The sequence below is a fragment of the Perna viridis genome, chromosome 1 (assembly GCF_037379345.1).
Source record: "Perna viridis isolate PV_CMFRI_1.1 ecotype Kerala chromosome 1, ASM3737934v1, whole genome shotgun sequence".
In the NCBI taxonomy this organism is placed as follows: Eukaryota; Metazoa; Mollusca; class Bivalvia; order Mytilida; family Mytilidae; genus Perna; species Perna viridis.
In genome coordinates, this window is record NC_142445.1 from 7,758,048 (window position 1) to 7,778,224 (window position 20,177).

General features: G+C 31.8%; 1 protein-coding gene across 4 annotated transcripts; it reads right to left on the bottom strand.

The window, feature by feature from the left end:
- Window positions 1–363: 363 nt before the first annotated feature.
- Window positions 364–19,490, bottom strand: LOC148627065 (optineurin-like). 4 transcript variants are annotated; one of them, XM_088566743.1, is made up of 13 exons: window positions 19,389–19,490; window positions 17,327–17,586; window positions 16,883–17,082; window positions 10,592–10,684; window positions 9,434–9,728; window positions 8,755–8,831; window positions 7,376–7,519; window positions 6,347–6,459; window positions 6,054–6,164; window positions 5,338–5,428; window positions 4,348–4,578; window positions 2,760–3,098; window positions 364–2,481 (listed from the first exon to the last, which is right to left on the bottom strand). In XM_088566743.1, the coding sequence occupies exons 2-13, from the start codon at window positions 17,553–17,555 to the stop codon at window positions 2,356–2,358; spliced, it is 2,049 nt and encodes a 682-aa protein (XP_088422869.1). In that variant the 5' UTR covers window positions 17,556–17,586; window positions 19,389–19,490; the 3' UTR covers window positions 364–2,355. The 4 variants fall into 4 exon arrangements, with proteins under 4 accessions (XP_088422869.1, XP_088422877.1, XP_088422853.1 ...); XM_088566751.1 differs by having other exon boundaries at window positions 4,348–4,572; window positions 8,755–8,834; XM_088566727.1 differs by having other exon boundaries at window positions 8,755–8,834.
- Between the last annotated feature and the right edge of the window lie 687 nt (window positions 19,491–20,177).

Here is a 20,177-nt window from a genome sequence, read left to right on the forward strand (position 1 = left end):
GTGGTCAGAACAAAAACTACAGGAGTGGTTAAAACAAACACCACAACAACTGCTACCTCTAGTCAAGTCATTCAAAAATAGTGCCAACACCCACTACTATTTTACCATTGTATGATGCCTAGAACTTTACATTCTTCCTGATATTTTGACATTCACTGATACTTATAAAGCCATTGCCTCAAGCACTTTATATGTATAAAGTTTTAACCAAGAAAAATCCAAATGAAGTGAATTGAAAGACATTTCCTATGTGAACTTCTATGGAACAAGGAAGAAACTGATAAAAAAAAAACCTGCTCTTTATACATGTAATGAACTGAAACCACTGTGCCTTACTTAAAAGTCATTAAAAAAGAAAGTATGTGTACTGAAACATAATTTATTACCATAAATCAAGGATTTCAAATAAAACTTAACACAACAAAGTGCTTTTCTTGAATACAGATAAAAGGTCAGACAAAACATATGTTCAATGAACAGTATAATTAATACTAGTTCTTTAAGCAAGATAACAGTACATCTGATTGGCAAAAGAAAAAGTCATATCAATTATACAATAATAAACATTTACCATAGAAGCAAGCTGAAAAAAATGTGTCCCCTCATTACCTTCTAAAACATAACTGAGTAATTATTTGTCATAAATCTATATACTGGTAATTGAAAAACTAATCGACATTTACATAGCCTAAATCTTTGTCACTGATAAATCAAAGTTGAAATTTAAAACAGAAAAAATGGCTTTACCCTGACTCGATATGTTGGTATTCACTCATCATTTTTTTTAAATGTTTGATTTATATCAAAATAAAAACCACAGCAACTATAATGCATTTGGCTGCTTATAATTTCTCCTCCAGTGTGAACATTGTGAAAAATGATATAAAACAGCAACAACTGTCAAATGACTGAATATATATAGTTTAACCCTATGATTTGGCACAATTTACTTGTTTACAGTTTCTCTCCATACAAATTAATATCCAAAGTGTAAGCAGAAAGTGTGAAATTCATCAATACAGAAAAAGAGACAAAAACTCTTTAATGGAGTTGTCATGAAACTTTAGCCCTCACTGAATAAGATTATACATGTACACATAATACATGTATACAGTTTCATTTCTTAGTTGTAGTCCAAAATTGTAAAAAAAAAAAAAAAAAAAAAGCAATAACTTCTACAATAAGACAACAAACAGCTTCAGCCTTTATTAAAAAAAGTGGAACAAGATATTGAACAAGGTGTCATAAATATCTGGTGATAAACATTCAAATATGCAATTTGAATCTGAAAATCTCTTTTTCTCAAAAAGAATTTTAGAAGAGTTGAAAGAAAAATGAAGGAATCTAAGGCCCAATTTACAAAATATGTGTACCAATCAGATAAGACCATGCAGTATAGCAACAGTAAGGTGGAAGAATTTACATGTTTTGTGTCTCTTGGTTTATATAAACACAGTATTCACATAATAACTTATCGACAAATTATTTAAAAGACAAAATTTTGTTTCCTCCTGTCATAAATATTTCATGATAAAATTGTGCATAAAAAATTTAAAACTAAAAAAAATAGTTCAAGTTTGCAGTTTTGCATTTGAAAATCCCTATATCAATATAAGACTTTTAACTGAGTGAAAAAAGGGAACTATCCTCAGTAATATCAATATAAAAAATACTGGATTTTTATATTACATTGTGGTTGAATTTAATTAACAAATCAAAACCTATATGAGCAAACAGTCCTTGTACATCTTAAGACAAAAAAAAAGAAGGGGCCATCAGGAAAAAGAGATAACAATGATAAATGCAATGAAGTATATGTTTTTTTATAACGAATATTTTAGAAATCAAGGTTATATTGCTTAAAATATTACACATAAAAACTAAAAATTCTGTCAAACATATTGCAAAAAAATCACTTTTTCAAGGAACAGATAGAGGTGTGTCATAAAACAGACAATATCTTTCAATATCCACCATTCCATTGCATTTCAAAAATTGCAAATATTAATGTGTCATTTGTCTGTAAAAAGAGAATTTTTTTGTGGCCTAAAAATTTACTACAAACCACTAAGTATAATGATAGAACCAGCAGATAATTTTTCTACTAAAGAAATAAAATACATGTATCTTTTTCAAAAGCAACACCTATTAATAAGTTGTTTTTTTTGACAGAATGTAGGAAAGTGAACCTAAGTGGAATTGACACAATTACAGCAAATAAAAGAGTAATTCGTGGAAGTGCAAAGCTATTTATGTTTCGTAAGTTTTACACCAGTGATCAATGCATACATATACTGATCATGTCAATGTTCTTAAACAACCATTATCAAATCAAAGAGGAATGCTTGATTCTGTCTAGTTTTCAATACAATCTAATACATGTATTTGTAATGAATCCAGATCAGGGCACACTTGATTACACTTGGGACAGTTCAATATATCCTCTTCAGCCTGCTGGCCTGCAGCTTGACTGGCATTTTCCTGCAAAATAAATACAAAACTTATGAACATTGAAGATTCATACCATGGCTTAGATAGTATTAATGGGATTTATTCTTAATTTGTTTAAGTTCTTTTATGTCAAATGAAGACATGTTTAGTAAACATATTTTGTATAATTTAATGTATACAAAATTCAAAAAATAATTTCAATAATGAATTCATTCAATAATTGTAGAAATATTAAAAATAAACTTATTAGTATGTGTTCTCATGACTTGAACAAACATGGATACCATTAAAGAGAAGAGATGATTTACCTCTGGTCTCCTGGCCAGTAGTGTCTGGGGTGGGTACTGGATGGGTTTATCTCCCCCTCTTTCAGGGGATGGATTCTGTTGTGATGGATAAACAAGTGGTTGATTAGGTCCAGCTACATATAAACGACTTTTTAATTGATTAGCATAATAATGCTGTGGTTGGGCATGTCGTTTTTGTATTTCTAAAAATTGTCCTTTTGAAAGAGCTTCAAGCTCATCTAATAATTGCTGATTTTGAATCTGGAGTTGGTTCATCTCCTCTACAAGACCTTCTTTTTCATTATGCATTTTCTCACGAGCTTCTCTCTCTGCATGGAAATCAGCTTGCCAGATTTCCCCCTGTAAATCAACAGTGATACAAACTGTTATTTATCATTGCTTTTTAAACATACTAATTTTCACAGTTGAAAGAAAAGCACAAAAATAAAAGTACCAGCAAAATTAATTTGTATCACCACATAACACTAAGCATTTTGCAAAACTGCGAAAAATTGATACCTGTGAATATGTTCACTAGGGCCATTGTTTTTCAATTCTTAGTTTTACGAAATTATTTCACCAAAGTCATGAGTAGGAGGACGGAAAAAATAAAAAAGAGAGACATTTTAGAATTTTTTTTTTTTTGACTTTGTTAAAGATAATACTTTTCAGAATGCATTTAATATGGTTTTAGGACAAAATAGGTTGAATTTGTGTTTGTGCATTTGAAATTGTGTTGTTTTCTTTCTGTCTGACATTGTTTCGACCATTTTAAAATAATGTGTTGATATTCTGCCCGCAAGTTTCTAGGACCTTCTTTTTTTCCACTTTTTCCTACATATTAAACAGAAATAGAGTTGAACATTCTTTTTATTATTTTTCAAACAATAAATGTATAGGTATTTATACCCCATTTCACTCATCACTCCCAAAGGCAAATTAGTTGCCACCTCTGCGGAGGAACGAATTATACTGTGGCCCTGTCCATGAATGTAAGCACTATTTCCATATATTTGTTCTATTAATAGATCCGGATCTAATTCGTCAGATATAGCCTGGCCTATCGTAGAATCAATTTGGGCCTTTATAAATTTATTTTAAGACCAGGATCAAACACAACGATGCAGAACCATGAATGCATCTTTCTTGTGCTCGCTGTCCAAATCTCCTCGCTTCATGGTTTTTACCGTAAAAATTGCTATGTCTTTCAAGCGCAATAAAGATTATGACTATTAAAGATATAGCCAATAACCTTTAAGCTTTTTTTTTTGAAACAGCAAAGCACTGAATCGGTTAGAAAATGTTTTAAAAAAAACAAAACGAAAGTCATTTTATTTTTTTTCCAAATTGCTAAAAATTAGGGTTGGCCGATTCATAAAACTAAAAATAAAAAAAACAATGACCTAGACAGAATCCGTGAAAATTAGCAACTATGAAATATAATATGTTTACAGCACACAATAAATGATGAATTAACTGAATAATCAAATTGACTAATTTCTAGTATAGACAAAGATAAATTCCTAAATTTTAACATTTTCCAAAACAAGGTGATTAGACAAAAAAATAGAAATAGGAAATTTATGCAGTATAAATAAACTCTACCTACCTGTGCCTTTAAAACTGGTACAGTGCTGTTAACCTCCTCCTGTAACTTCCTATTCTCATCTTTAAGTTTCCGGACCTCTGTTTCACGATATTTCATAGCCTCTTTCACCTCTTTAACTTCCTCATCTCTATACTTGACAGCCTCCTCAGCAGCAAGCACCTGTGCTGTCAGAGATCCTATTTTGTTCAGTAATTTCTGCTTTTCAGGTTCACTCATACCAGACTGCTGAAACTGAAGAATTGACATATTAATAAAAATATTAAATTTAATTTAAGAATTAAAATCTAGAGGCATTACAAAATGTTCACATTACAAAACGTTCACATTGGATAAGAAACAAACAACATTATTGTACAGATTCATTAATTAATCAGTGACTGTCAATTCAATACATATAGTACTAAAAAACTATTTCGGCCTTGCTGCATAAACAACTTGTCCAATACAAATTTCCTACACATTTAGGACTCATACATTTTTTTCATGTATTGTAAACAAAACAGCACCCTATTCCCAGTACATTATGTTAAATGCAATAATACATGTATGTTAACAATACCGATTACCAGCATTGAGACAAACATGAAGTTACACACATAGTTGGAGAAGAACTGACATTGAAGGGCAATCAGAATCGTTTACAATGTATGCCCAATCTATGTAATACAACACAACAAATTTGACGTCAACCTATTTATTGGGAGTTGAGATTTTTGTGACAAAATGTTCTCTATCATTCCATTTATTGAAAAATAGCAAAGTCCCAAAAAAATATGATATCAGACATCACCCAAGATTACTTACAAGAAATACCCCATTCACATGAAGCCACACACCAAATTTCAATTCATCCATCAGGAGCTAAGATAATTGTAACAAAATTAGGACATACTGAGAGACGGACCAGCTGCTTCTAACATAACCCCAACTCAACTAATAATATGAGAAAGTCTTTCTGGGATTACATTATTTGAAGTAAGGCAACTATACCTTTTTCTTGTAATTTTCATAATCATTCAGTAAATCTTTATAATCTGCTACCATTTGATTAAATGATGTCCTAAGCTCTGACATTTGTTTCCTGTTAAAATATTATATTATGATATAACCATTAAGTTAATCATTCTGTTTTCCACTGTTGGTCCCAATTCATCAATATGCACTTATAAAACAGAAGAAATTATTGAAAATTTTCAATTTTTAATATATGCACACACCATGTTTCATGAAGATTTTCTCTTTTTTTTTTTTATCTAAAACCAAACAGTGAACAAAATCTTCAAGATTCCTGAGATGACATCGTTTTTTTTTTAATGCAATCTTAAATCTGTGACATGAAGGTCAAATGAATAAATGAACAAAATAAAAGTACTGTATAATCTAATCCACAAACTTACTAGAATAAAAAATTGAATATTGATTCCACGTGAGTGAAACTGTGAATGTTATTACTTCAATGTCAACAGGTTATAGTTAAGACATTTTCATTAATGCAGGGAAGGCTAAATATTAAGACAAAATAAAAAAAAAACAATATGAACATTTAACTTTCTTTTCCATCACATAATAAAAACTACTGGTAATTGAATTTAAAATAGAGTACCACAAAAAATATACACAGACAATTTAGAATCTGAAACAAAATTCAAAGAAAAAATGACAGATATTAAATACTGTGGTTTAAAGTTAACTTAAATATGACATACTTGGTGGCCTGGTGATCTCTGCGTTCTCCAGATAATACACCTTCATAGTTACCCAATGCTGCCTTCACCTCATCTTGTTTTCTCTTCATTGTCATTTCAAGTTCTGATATTCTGAAATAAAAAAACATCAATAGTTGTTCATTGACTAAATTTGACAGGAGTTTTACAGTCAAATAAAGGATATGCCTATCATTTTAAATTGAAAAGTTTGGTGAAGATAAACAAATCTATAAAAAAAATGAAGGAAGTGTACAATTCATTCAGTCAAAACTTTATATAGTGATGAACTATACCTAGCATTCCTCTGTTCTATTGTATTGGTGGCTGCTTCACATTTATTCTGTGATTCTGTCACTTCATTGATTAGAGATAAAACCTGAGCTTGTAGACTTCTAATATCCGATGACTGAAATAAAAAAAAAACATGCTGTCTAAGTAAAACAATCCACATATCCAAATTCCCCCAAAAGGTTAATTTTCTATTAAAAACATAAATTCTGTAATAAAATCACCAAATTAAAAAAATCTATGTAGGAAGGGATGCACTAAAATTGGATTATCTCCCTTTGCAGATCATCTTCATCCATGTATATAAATGATGCTTAACCTTCCTACCAAGTTTCATCAAAATCTATAAAGGATATAGTTTATGGAGGTCTAATCTTTATTTGAATCATACATGTATCCTTTTGAAGGTATAAGATATAAATGAATTTCATCAAGACTACTCAATCAACAATATTCATTGAGCAGTCAAGGTGGAATAGTGCTTACAAAGTATATGGACAGACAGACAGACAGTGCGTTTCCTGAATACCCTAAAATTTTGATCTGGATGAGTATTACAGGTATTACATGTATAAAATATAAAAATACTCTATGCAAGCTTTAAAATACTAACAGAAAACCCCTCAACTTTTTCAAGTGGTTTTTAACCCTTTTAAGTTGGATTATCTCCCCTTGCACTGGCACATTTATAATTTCATTCACATCTAAATATAATGCCAAACCTTCCAATAAAATTCCATGAAATTCCATTAACTGGTTTGGGAGAAGTTGCACTCACATGTACAAGAAACTGGAATGAGAAAAGGTCACTAGACAGACTGACAGGATGATTTGCAGGGCTTGGGATGTAAAATGTACATTCAATTTATAAGATCTTACCAAATGTTGTAGATAAAGGAAGTCGAGATGAAAATCTTGACAGAAACTCTCAACACTTACACTTCTCATTCTACTTATGATACCATCTACCTCAACCTTAAAACATACAATTTTGCTTTGTGTATAAAGGAACCAGTTGATACAATAACCCATACCTGTTCTTCTTTAGCATTTTGTAGTTTCTCCATCAATTCCATCTGATGTTTCTGTGTCAGTTGAGTAAATTCCCTTTCCTGACGCGTTCGGTAGTCTTCTAATGTTTTATTCTTCTCATGGATTTCTAACTGTAACTTCTGAACCTAAAAAAAATCAGGATACAAACTTACATGATTGTTGTGTCATTGCATCTAAACCTGTCTGTCTCAACTTCTAAATTTTGGTTACATTTTACCAATGTACAGGACACTGAAGCCAATCAAAACTAGAAATACAGAGAACAAGCACTTAAATCATGTTTAACCCTTAATCTCCGCTCACACTGATCAAACATAATTATCTTATATATAGGGTGCCAAACCTTTCTATAAAATTTCATCGAAACCAGAAGTGCCAATAAGGAAGAGTTGTGCTTTAGAAGTTTACATTCCACTATTGTACACGTTAAAAACTCCATTGACAATTCCCAGGATAAATACGAGTCATATCTTTAAGATGCTTATTTTTGCAAAGCTAAGAAATCGAAAGATTTCAAAATAATTATATAATATATTAATGCTTCAAAATCACAACATTAGATTGAATAATTGATAATCATCACTTTTCAATTTTATGTTAACTGACAGCACTAAGATCAATTACTAGCACATGTTCTGTTCAAACCCATTGGTTAATTAATGGCAATTATGATTTAAAAAAAACATATTCTCAGCTTTATTTAGACTACTTTTTGATATCCCTTCATTCACATCTACATATGGTGCTTAATTAAACTTCCTATTTCTTACTTAATTCAAATAAAAATTGAAAGGAGTTTACATAAATATAACCCTTAAGTTGTGTAATTTTCCCATGCAGTCATAAGACAAATTTAGCACATGCCTAACCTTCATACAAAATTTCATCAAATCCACTGAGCAATTTATGAGAACAACACATACAAGATATGTGGACAGTTGGACAGACAAAGTAGCTCCTTTAAACCTCATAAACCTTCTTTCCCAGGGGTCAAGTTATAACAGATACTTTTAAAAAAGCTAACAGTTGTCTGCATTTGTAAAATGAGAAGAATCCCGTCAGTGAGAATTTCAAAACTCATAGTAATGAATGATTACTGTCAGTTTTTACATGTTACAATCATTATTAATTTGATGACTTCTGAAAGTAATTGTTCAAAATCTTGTGTTCTCTGTTTATCTATTTATGAGTGATATACCTTTAATCAGTGTGTAATATACAATTGTAGTTTTAATATCAATCATAATATGATATCAAGAAGATAAAGAACAGAAGCCATGCAATACAGGTCATCTTAAGTTTCTTTTTAAAGTATAAAATTTAAAAAAAACCATCAGGTAATATAATTTAAAATAAATACCATTTCCTGCAATTGGTTGATCTGTTTATTGTCTCTGGAGTCTTCACCAGACTTCTGTAATTGGTTTGTCTCATTACCTACTGAATAAACAAAAAATCTGTGATCAATTGCTAACTCGTGATACCACTGCTTTAAATCACAATGAATGGAGAATAAACAAAGTACCCTGTAAACAGGAAGTTTTCCAAAAATGATTCCCACCATCTGATATAACTACAAGAAGAATGTGTTAAAATTTCAAACCGCTGCAATGAGTAATTGCTGAGAAACGGAAATGGGAAAAATTGTTATAGGCAAATGGAAACAGGGCTATCAGGGTAAAACAGCATCTCCTTTAGAGCTGGGGTATAATGAGTTGGAGTTGTCATCATTAACATATTATTAAATCGTAAGATAAGTATCAAGTTTTTCAAAAATCATTTACTTTTTAGTTCACAACTTTCCATGCTCTCACAATTCCTCTTACTTTTGTTTGCCAATATAGTGAATGAATCTTATGAAAACCAATGTGTTTAACTGAAACGTTGTATTTTCATATTTTTTTAGACCACTAAATGGGTAACAAAGAATTACAATCTAGCAGCAAACATTTGGCTAATTTTCATTTTAAATCAGAAGTTTGAGAACATAATGGTCTTACTCTACATCGTTTCTTATAACAATACAACCAAATTTTTACCTCCAACAAAACTGTATCCTATACTGCTATCAGACTGAGAAATCTGTTGTTTAAGTTGTCTATTTTCTGCCTTAGCAGCTTTACAATCAGACAACACATTCTGTAACTTCTGACTTAATTCAATATTTTGTTTTGTCAGTTCATCATTTTCTGATTGTACACTTTCCTTCACTTGCTGTAAATTATGCAAGTCTTTTGATAACTGTTCACTATTTTCTCTGTATTCATGAACTTTCCCTTCTAATTCCACTACTTTTGAAGACAGCTGTTGCTTTATTAAACTAGTGTCATCAACCTAAAAAGAATTGCTTCTAATATCAGAATGAAAGTTGTCAAAGAACTTAAATATTTGAAATATCTTAATTTTTTTATGAAATAGAAAATAAGCTGTTACAATAGAGCAATGTGTTGCCTGTCCCACATGGTTGATGTATTCAATACTTGATAGTGACACCAGGGGCAATGGCAAGAAATAGATATGGAATGGTAATGTTGTTATGCATACCCTATATCACACCACTTCACAAACCATACATAAAATATAGTTAAATATATGATATAATGAACATGACATGTCAAAATCTGTATCACATGCTGTATCAACCGAGACTCCTATATCACCCCAAGGGCCGCCGGCAGTTTTTGACATGTAATATTCAGTATATAGTGTATTAAAGACCCTGAAAAATTCAAGGCTCGCAATTAAAGCTGATTAGAATCGATTGTGAAATAATCATCTGATACTATGAATTTTGTTGTATGGATTCTTGAAGTAAAATTTCAAAGAGATCCATAAACTTCTACTTAAATTATTGTTTGAAAACCAGCAAAATGTTTGTTCTGGGCCCATTTTCTTCTCTCATTCCTAAATAACTATGGCTATTATGGTATCCCTTAATTCCATACTACAACTTTCTATACGATATGGCATCTTGTGGTACAATTCCAATTGTATGTTATTCTAAGCTAAATACTGTATATCCAAAGAATTGTATATTTACTTCATTAAAACTTAACATTCCAAACCTTTAGTGATTCTTATTTAATCTACAATATATTTGAAACTCTTTCCACTATCCACTTGAAGGAATAGAAGTAAAAACACAACCACAATTGAACATGTTTTGGATAGATTAAGTGTCTGTGTATTTAGTATACCTTTACAAAATCTGTATGATCAGTATCTGACTTGTTCAATAATTTATCTTCAAGACTCTTCTTCTCCTTCTCCAACTGATTTATTTTCTCATTCTGGTCAAAACATGAAAAAAATCTCAATACTTTTGGCAAATGTATAGTTTACTGCTGAGGGTCATATGACAAAAAGATTATTTGGACCATAGCATAGCTGAGATAATTTTTTTTGGGCAACCAATGGTTCCATATGTTGCAACTTGACCTGAAGTATAATAAAATTTTAGTTACAATGTATGTTATACTATCCAAATGCAGTTTACTCTTGAGTATTCATGTGAAAGGAAAGAGAAAATTACGCATCACTTTTCAAATCATAATTACATGAGAATCAACATCTTTCTATATCTTCAATATACATTTAATTAAGAATGGCTGATACCTGAAACAAACATAAGAGGAACAAATAGTCGGCATTCCAATGGGAACAAATTGTGCTCCTCTACTTGCTGCCCGATTCCTTCACTCTTATGAGGCTGACTTTATAGTTGATCTGATCCGAACGAAAGAATATTGTTTAGCTAGATGCTTTAATCTCTGTTTCCGATGTATCAGTGATTTAGCTAGCGCTTGTCATTTTCGCCATTTACGAAAGGATTTTATAAATGATGAAAATGTTTAAGATCATTTTCGTCACTTAAAATTTGAAAAGTGTAAAAAATAATTCCATTCAAAAAATATTTCGGATAAATTTTCGTCTTCTTAAATAAAAATGTTAAAAACTGTCAATCGAAAGTTACATAATTTCGCCCAGCATTACGCTCTGACAAGTTTATGACCCCAAGCTTGGTAACTACCTGGTCAACCAGGTGTGAAATACATTTTATTGTTGTTAACCTGGCATCCCTGATATGTGCATCAATAATAATCCTATAAAATAACAACAATTCATCAATCATTTGATCATTAGGACCACAACAGACAATCCCAGGGTTCTCACTCAACTTCAGCCGGTCGTTTTCGACCGCCGAAAAAAGCCTGGAGTTGATTTGAGATATTTCTGCTTTTAAGTACGTTTAAAATATAACTTATATATAACCTCGCAACATATATATATAGCCTAGCTGGCCGAGTGGTCTAGGGTGCTGGACTTAGTCCAGGCAGTGTTGCCATAGATGTCACAGCAGTACAAGTTCGAGTTCCGCGGAGGGAACAACCAAAAATTTGCATCGCAAATTTGACAGTTCTAACATCGTTGGGAATTTTTCAGACCTTTCTATACGTTTATATATCTTCCCTGTATAAATTTGATCCGTATACGATTCTCTTTTTCTTCTTGAAACGAAATCACAATAATTACAAACGTCCAGAGTGCAACATTCTACAGATGACTATGCCAATGTGGCCAACCTCCTTTCTATCTGTCTAGTTTCTGTGTTATCTTCTGGTGACCGATAGGGGATTTAGTAGGTACTATATTTTAGGAACAGGCTCAAGGTTTCATCAATCAATTCTCTTCTAAAGATCTGTCTCTATCCTTCTGATTTGAGTTTTAGGTTGAAGAGAGCTTTTGAGGTGTGGTGTTTGGGAAAGGACAGGAGGATTTTCTCTTATTAGTTGAGTGTCAGGTCATACCATAATAGTAGCTTATGTCAAATAGTAGCTATTTTTAGACTGAATGCATCAACACTTTGTCATAATGTAAAAAAAATTTCTATTTTACTATTTTTCTAATAGTAACTATTTTATTTCATTAAGTAACACATGTTTTCTTATAGAAAATAATAGTTATTTTGTTGTAACATTTATTGTATTTATTGTAATGCCTGTATCTGTAAACTTAAAATGAATATATACAGAGTGTTTATGTCTTTAGTTTATGACACTACTGACTATTTACAAAATTCTGCTGCCCATAATATGTCGTTCCTGCTCTATGCAAAAGTGACTAAAGCCCTCAAAATCCTAGCTAAAACCCTGTATATAGATGATATATTATCTTTAAACAATCCTAATTTTGGGGATTTGATACATCGCATCTACTCTAAAGAACTTGAGATAAAGGATACTACAGACACTGTGAAGTCAGCCTCATATCTAGACCTACACTTAGAAATAGATGGTAAAGGAAAACTATTGCCAAAACTTAACAACAAACGTGATGACTTTTCATTCAGAATTGTCAACTTCCCTTTCATCTGTGGCAACATCCCTTCAGCACAACTCATAAGTTATGCCAGAGCTTGCTGAAACTACACAGACTTTTTGTATCGTGCTAGAATTCTAACAGGCTTCTGAGACAGGGTTAAGTTCTGAATTTAAAAGCTAAATGGTCAACATGGTGTTATTACAGATCAGCAGATATATCTCAGGACAACTGATAAGTTATCTCCTACTGCAAGAACATTTTTTTTTTGAGGGTGGGGGGCTTACATTAAAAGGCTTAAAGCTGCAGCCTGGGTATATAAGGGTTGCATCCCTTGCTTTTCAAAAATCTTATTGTAACTGGCAGGGGTGAGATCAGAGAATATAATTTCAGAATATCATGAGCTAGAAGCAGATTTTATTGACAATCTTTGTCTCAAATGTTTCTACCTTAACAATAAACAAATTGTGAAAACATATATCCTATTTGATCAATATTCCTAGAGAAATTACATTTGAAAAATCTGAAGTGGACACAATTTCGTACAGATTTTGAATTTAGTGGGAGGAGTTTGGTATCAGCTGTTTTTGTTTGTAAACAAATGCACATGCAAGTTAGTGGTTACAGGCATGCTTCACATACCTTAGCAGTACATGTAATTTTTGCCTTATTCCAACAAATTAATACTGATATCAAAATCCATTAACACATATCCAAAGAATAGAATATGTCAGCAAATAAGTTGTTACACAAAAATCAATCTATTCTACTATACTGCAAGTGAAAAGTCGATCTAAATAACAGAGTTTCATATTTAACACTTTAGCAATTTTCAATACCATATGTGCCCCATGTATGGCTTTGACTTAGAATTTGGATGAAGTTCTCTCACAAGATTTAAAACACACATAGGCATAACTCTCTCCTCACAACCACTACTGAGCCATCTACTCTATCTCTATTAAGAAGACAACATTTTTTTCTGAGCTACTGCTCATGACTCCAGGCTCCCCTATTCTGCATCATTCTCCAAAATAGTTTGTACTTGGTTTTCCTAATAGCACTATTTCTAATGTGAGCCATTTGCCCTTCACCTAGCCAACTTTGCCCGTTTATAGTTACACATGGAGTACAAAAACATTCCAAATACATATCCCAATCTACTTCATGCTGAATGTCTTCCTGATGGTTTGGCCCACTTTCAAAAGTTTGAAGGTCAACTTTTTGTTCTTCAGACTAATTTCTGTTGGTGTTTTCAGCTGGTTCTTCGATACAGCAATTTGTCATCTGATTAACTTCATTTAAATCCCAATTATTGTGATTGAAAAAAGCTTGTATAGCTAATCTTTGTTCTTCAGTAACAGCCAAAGAAAGCACACTTGCATTCTGTAGATTTTCCATTTTCACTGACTTTTACAAAGTTTTTGTGTCATCATTTACTGAAGTGGGTCAGAATCAACTTTATGGGCATTTTGGGGTTATTCTGTGGGTAAAAGTGTCTGTAAACTTTACTATGAATTACTTGTTGACCAAAGATTACCACATGTCAATGCTAGAAATTTATTTATTATTGTTCGTAAAACATTATTTTCTTGGCAGATTATTTTTTTATTCTTAGGTGATTTAATTAAAACCTATCATTCCCTCTATTGAAACAAAAATGCATGACCTTTGACAACGAGGTTATAGAAGGATAGAGATTTTTAATCATTATCCCAATCCTCAAAACATGGCAACAATCAATCAGATGGGAGGATATACCTGTCAAAAATAAAATGTTTCAAAAGGTAATGATGATCCTGACAAAATACATCAATTAATATAAATAAAATGCATTACTATAAATTCCTTGATGGCCCCATGTTTTAGTGGGAAATTTGTAAATTTCACAGTCTGGAGGGAAATTTTGAATAAATGAAAATAAATGTATCATCATGGAAGCACTACCTCTTCAGAATATCAATATAAATAATGAAAATAATCAACGATCAGAAAAAAAGGAAATACGCAAAAGATAATTTTGAAAGTGTCAAGAAAAGAAATATTGCCAGAAAAGATAAACCAAAACCTATTGATGGAAAAATTAATTTTACATGTGAATCCATTGATGAAAAAGACCATATATATTTAAAACCAATGACATCAAGTGTGCCATGGGTGGTGGAAATCCTAATAGAACAACAAATAAAGACATGCTTTTGGAAGTATTTTCTTTTTATATGAGAAATAAACTAACACAAAAGTTGGATCCTGAGAACCAAAATGATGAGGAGGATGTTCCATTTTTAGACTGTTCGTTTCCAGCTTGTGATATTGATGCATCCCCACAACAGCTTTTTATAACTGGTGAAAAGTCTATAGAAAACCTCATTCAGAGAGTAACACGGGAAAATCTGCAAGAGCAATTTACTTGTCAAATCAACTGATATAAAAGGACATGTTGGAGTTTGTAAACTTAGATGTGAAGACAAACAACATGATCTACTTTGGTCTTCTTCATCCTACCTTGGTGACAAATTTCTTTGTAACCTTCGGATGGCTCATGGATTTTATGTCTCTGGTATTTTACCAAACCAGTATTCAAGATTCTGTCAGGTCTCAAATATTGGATGTATTGGCGAAATTACCTTAAATGGAATATTTCAAAAATATTCACCAGTGGTAGAAGGTTTAGTAAATGAGTCATGTAAAACAGCACTTCTCGAAGAAGTTGCTTCCTATGAAGAACTTCAAGACGGCATTGACATTGTTACTGATGCTAGGCATGGAACTAGGAAGAACTCCATGTTTACCGATGTTGTATGTCTTGGTTCTAGAACTCACAAAGTGTTACATGTTGAAACTATTTCTAAAGTTGATTGTCCAAGTGCACAGAAACACGAACTGATTGGAACAGAAAGAATATATGAGTATTTTAACAATTTACATGATGAGTATGAAGTAAAAATCTGTGTTCATTGTCATGACAGAAATACAAGCAATGGAATGGATACTAAATCTACAAATGATACTTGGCATGCAACACAAAACATTGCAAAGGAAATTAAATCAATTTGCACAGGGCCAAAGTACAAAGAGGGGCAAACTTGGCATCTCAAGTTAGCAGATAAAAGTGCCAGTATCAAGACTCACATTTACTGGGTAATGAAAAATTGTAATAAAGATCCTACAAACCTTAAATTAAGTATACTGAATAATGTAGAACATTATAAAAATAATCATGAACACTGCAGTGAATTATCAACATGCAAAACAGAACTGAAGTATGAGCCATCAAAAGATGTCTGATTCAAAGGCAGAAATGTTACTTGGATGAGCGTTAATGAACACTCAAGTGTATAAATCACCTGTAGATTTTATTCACTGCATGGACAGTTATTATGTTGAAAGCTTCAACAATGCTATATTGCAGTATCATGACAAAATGATAAACTTTTCCAAGCAAGTTTATGTACTAAGGACTAATCTAGCTATCTTAGATTGGAATGAACACATGAACAGGAAAGCAACATCAACAAAAACTGTGCAAGATGCTAAAAATCCAAGGCGACAAGTAGATATAAAAGTGCTAAAAAGAACGGCATATAACATGTGGTCAGAAATATGGTGTAAACTAGTTAAAGCATATCTAGATTAATAAAATTGGAAAGGCATAATTCATTTTTCAATTGAAAAGGTGATTAAGAACTATTTCTTTATGTAGCAAACAATAATTAACTCTAATAGTCATCTGCATATATTTACCTAGATAACCACACATGCATTTGTTTTTATTTTACACACAGCTGTTTGTTTAAGTACCACCCATATGTCCTTATCTAACAAAACTTAATTGCGCATGTTCCCCGATAAGGCTGATCGGATGTTGCTGGTTTAAAAAGTCAAGTTCTGAATTTAAAAGCTACATGGTCAATATGGTGTTATTACAGACCAGCAGATATATCTCAGAAGTAAAGAAATAAAAGTTACTCATATCAAAATTTCCCCAATATACCTGTACAAATACCAGGTATATCCATACTTGTAACAGAAAGTTCAAATCCAACAGCGACCAAAAAACTCTACTTCAGATGCACATGTGATATAATACTAGTATTTATTTCTTCAATACTTTATTCTGATTTAAATTGAAGAAAAAATGACAGAAGCATAATATATTTTATGCTTACCAGACTGTGGAAAGCACTATTTTTGGTTTCCTGAAGTTGTTTCCTCAGGTTCTCACTCTCAGCCCTCAGGCTTAAGATAAGATTTTTTGCCTCCTCACATTTTTCCTGATTATGTTTATGGTATTTCTTTATTCTTTCTTTCCATTCAGCTATCTCTTGATATTTATTATTTATAACAGCATTATTTTCCTTCAGATATTCTGAAAATAAATTACATCTGTACATTTCATCATAAAGTGACATAAGAACCAATTATTGTAAAACAAAAACAATAACAATTTAATCCAATAAAATCCTTGTATTATTAGAGGTATCAAAAACACCAGCAAACAATCATGATATTATACAAACATAATAATTATCAATAATTTTAATACATCATCTCGTATGATTTTTAGAGTTCTTAATTTTAGATTTATTATTTTAGAGACATGATACAAGTACCTCTGAGGCTGTGGTTTTCTTTCATCAGATCCTGCACTCTCTCAAGAGCCTGTTCTGCTGAGATTTCACTGAAAGACATGGGAGCTCCAACAGGAATGCTCATATCTGCATGCACTCTAGGAGGGATCATTTCAAATGATGATCCAGTAGATATACGACTGCTACTACTCACTGGGGACTTACGACCATTGGCAATATTGCTAAAAGTACTTGATGATTGTGAAGCCATTGTCTTTAAGCCATTCTGCTCTATGTATCACCTTGAATAAGATAACATAAAGTACAAGCAATACAAAGATATCTGTAATGTTTAAATTCACTACAACCAGTTGTTAGTGAGATTAAAAAAAATCCACAGAAAATGATGCACAATTCATTTCCTGTCAAAAATGTGGTACATGTATATGTACATTGTAAGTAATCCCAAGTATTCATTTTTTCTATGTTGCATTATCAACAGTACCAATTTCCCTTGACATTTTGACCTGTGGTTCAAATAGACAATAGGAATTTAATAATGAAAACCAGTAATATCTGAACTATATGACATTTATTACATTATAAATTAAGTACCATAATAAAATACCTGAATTTGTAAATTAAGAAAAAATAAAATCTTATACCATAGACTAGTGTCTTCCTGCCCTGCAGAAGATGGTTAAATTATTAACTCCTTAGGGTGCACTATACAGTTACATTTAGATGCACTGTTTTGCATATCAAGTTGACCTGATCTAATTTTGTAAAACTTAAAAAGTTGAAAACTGGTGGATATACGTATATTGTTTAAATGTAGTTAAGCATATAAACACAGACAGATGCCACTGATAAGACATTTAAAATCAATATAAAGAAGTACCTTAAGACTTCTGAATAGAGTATCATAAAAAAAGAAAATTGTTGCTGTTTAAATTGTTTCTTATGTTCTATATTGTATTATCTTAAAGTGCTTTGATACTGTCAAATCAGCTTTTGTTTGTTTGTTTTTGTTTTTTTTTTTCAGGGGTTACAGGTTTGTGTGTGAGGGCCTCAGGAAAGATTCGCTTGTAAACTAACCCTCTTGAAATCAAGAATATATGTAATGGTAAACAGGTGTAATTTAAATGAAGAAAGGTATCCAGAATGTTTCAGTCCCCTGCCGTATTAGGTTATCTCATCAGCATCAGCTGGGTGATTTTCAAAACACCTTATTTCACATAAAATTCAGGAATTAAAATTGTGAGAAAATTAAATCCAGAAGGGTGTTATTACTTTGACCTTTTTTTCACCTCCTCCAAATCCCTTTTGGGATTCATTGTACAAAGCTGTTTTCTGTTCTGGCCGCCCACTGAATCCTTTATCACATCACAAATTTCATTCTAGAAAATTGAAAATTTTACCTCACCTCGTAACAGAGCATTTTAGATCACATGCTACATTGGACTCACTCAAACAAGGTAGGGGCCCCATTCTATATACATTTTTCCCTTTGAATCAAATGTTGTAGCAATATTGCTTCATTTCAATTGGATGTCACCATTTTTGTTTATAGTGAAAGTATATCACATGCCTCAGTTTTAATACAAGATTAGTTACTTCCACTTTGACAATACTGAAGTAACTGGTATTACTTACTTGTCAGTCACTTTGGGTGCTTCTAGGGCTCCAGTATCTGTATTATTGCAGGAACTGTCAAAATGTCATGTCTTGTCTGGTCAGTGTCTGGAGCTAGAAGTCTGGTACCTAATTAGGGGGAAACAGTGTCATCATCTGAGGGATTTCCCAGACTGACCAGGATTTGGGTCAACCTAAACCTAAGATCTCTATAATGCCTTACATAATACCAGGAGTGGCGGTTGCTACATGATGGCATAAAAGGTACCAACAGAGTATTATTTTTATGTTTTTTTCGGGGGGTCTACTTTCATTGATATTTTCAGTTCTTTTTTTCAGTCCTTTTTACACGGCACAGAAGTAACACTATTCACAAACAGAAATAGTATAAAATGGTGTTTAGTGCCCGTGGTGCTCGTATAGATGTGTAAATACGATATTAGTTAAATCTTCTAAAGATAAAACCTACCTTTACTTTCGTACAAATGAAAAATTTCAACATTTACAATTAATGTTGACAAAATTCTCAAGGGGTTTTCCAACGGAAATGGTATGACATGACAACTCGACACTTCCCAAATTAGGTACATTACAGACTCGGCCAAATGTCCTTTAATTTGCCCTGGAATTTTGTTTTATTGGGATTAAATTGAACATTAGGAAACAAATTAATGAAACAATCAACTTGGCAAAATTATTAAGTAAAATGAAATACAAATTCAAATTCAAATTATTCATTGTTCAAACACATTTTCGTTAAATAGTCATGACACAATAATAACATAATGCACATACATTTGTATAAACAAAACATTGCTATTATTTACATGTATAATGTTGTGGACAATGGTGACCAACCAGAAAATTATAACATTATACTTTGAATGAAAGCTTGGCAGTTTTTGATATAATCAATTGTTGCCTTGAGTATTGGGAGTGAGTTAGAGTTAAAGATCAAACTTATGTAGTTTTCTGTGAGTGAGTTGAAGTGGTTTATATATTTTTTAATTTTAGTTACTAAATCATTTCTGTAGTTAATGTAGGCGTGACAGTGTAAGAAGGAATGGGTTTCATCTTAAACTGATTTAATTGACATGATTTGCAAATGCGTTCATTAGCTGGAATGTTTTTGTATCATCTTCTCTCTATTGAAAGAGAGTGGGTACTTCGGTATTTGCAAATTATAGATCTGTCTGATTTGTATTTACATGTAACAACATAAGATGGTTTTTTCTTAACATAGATTTTATTAAAAAAC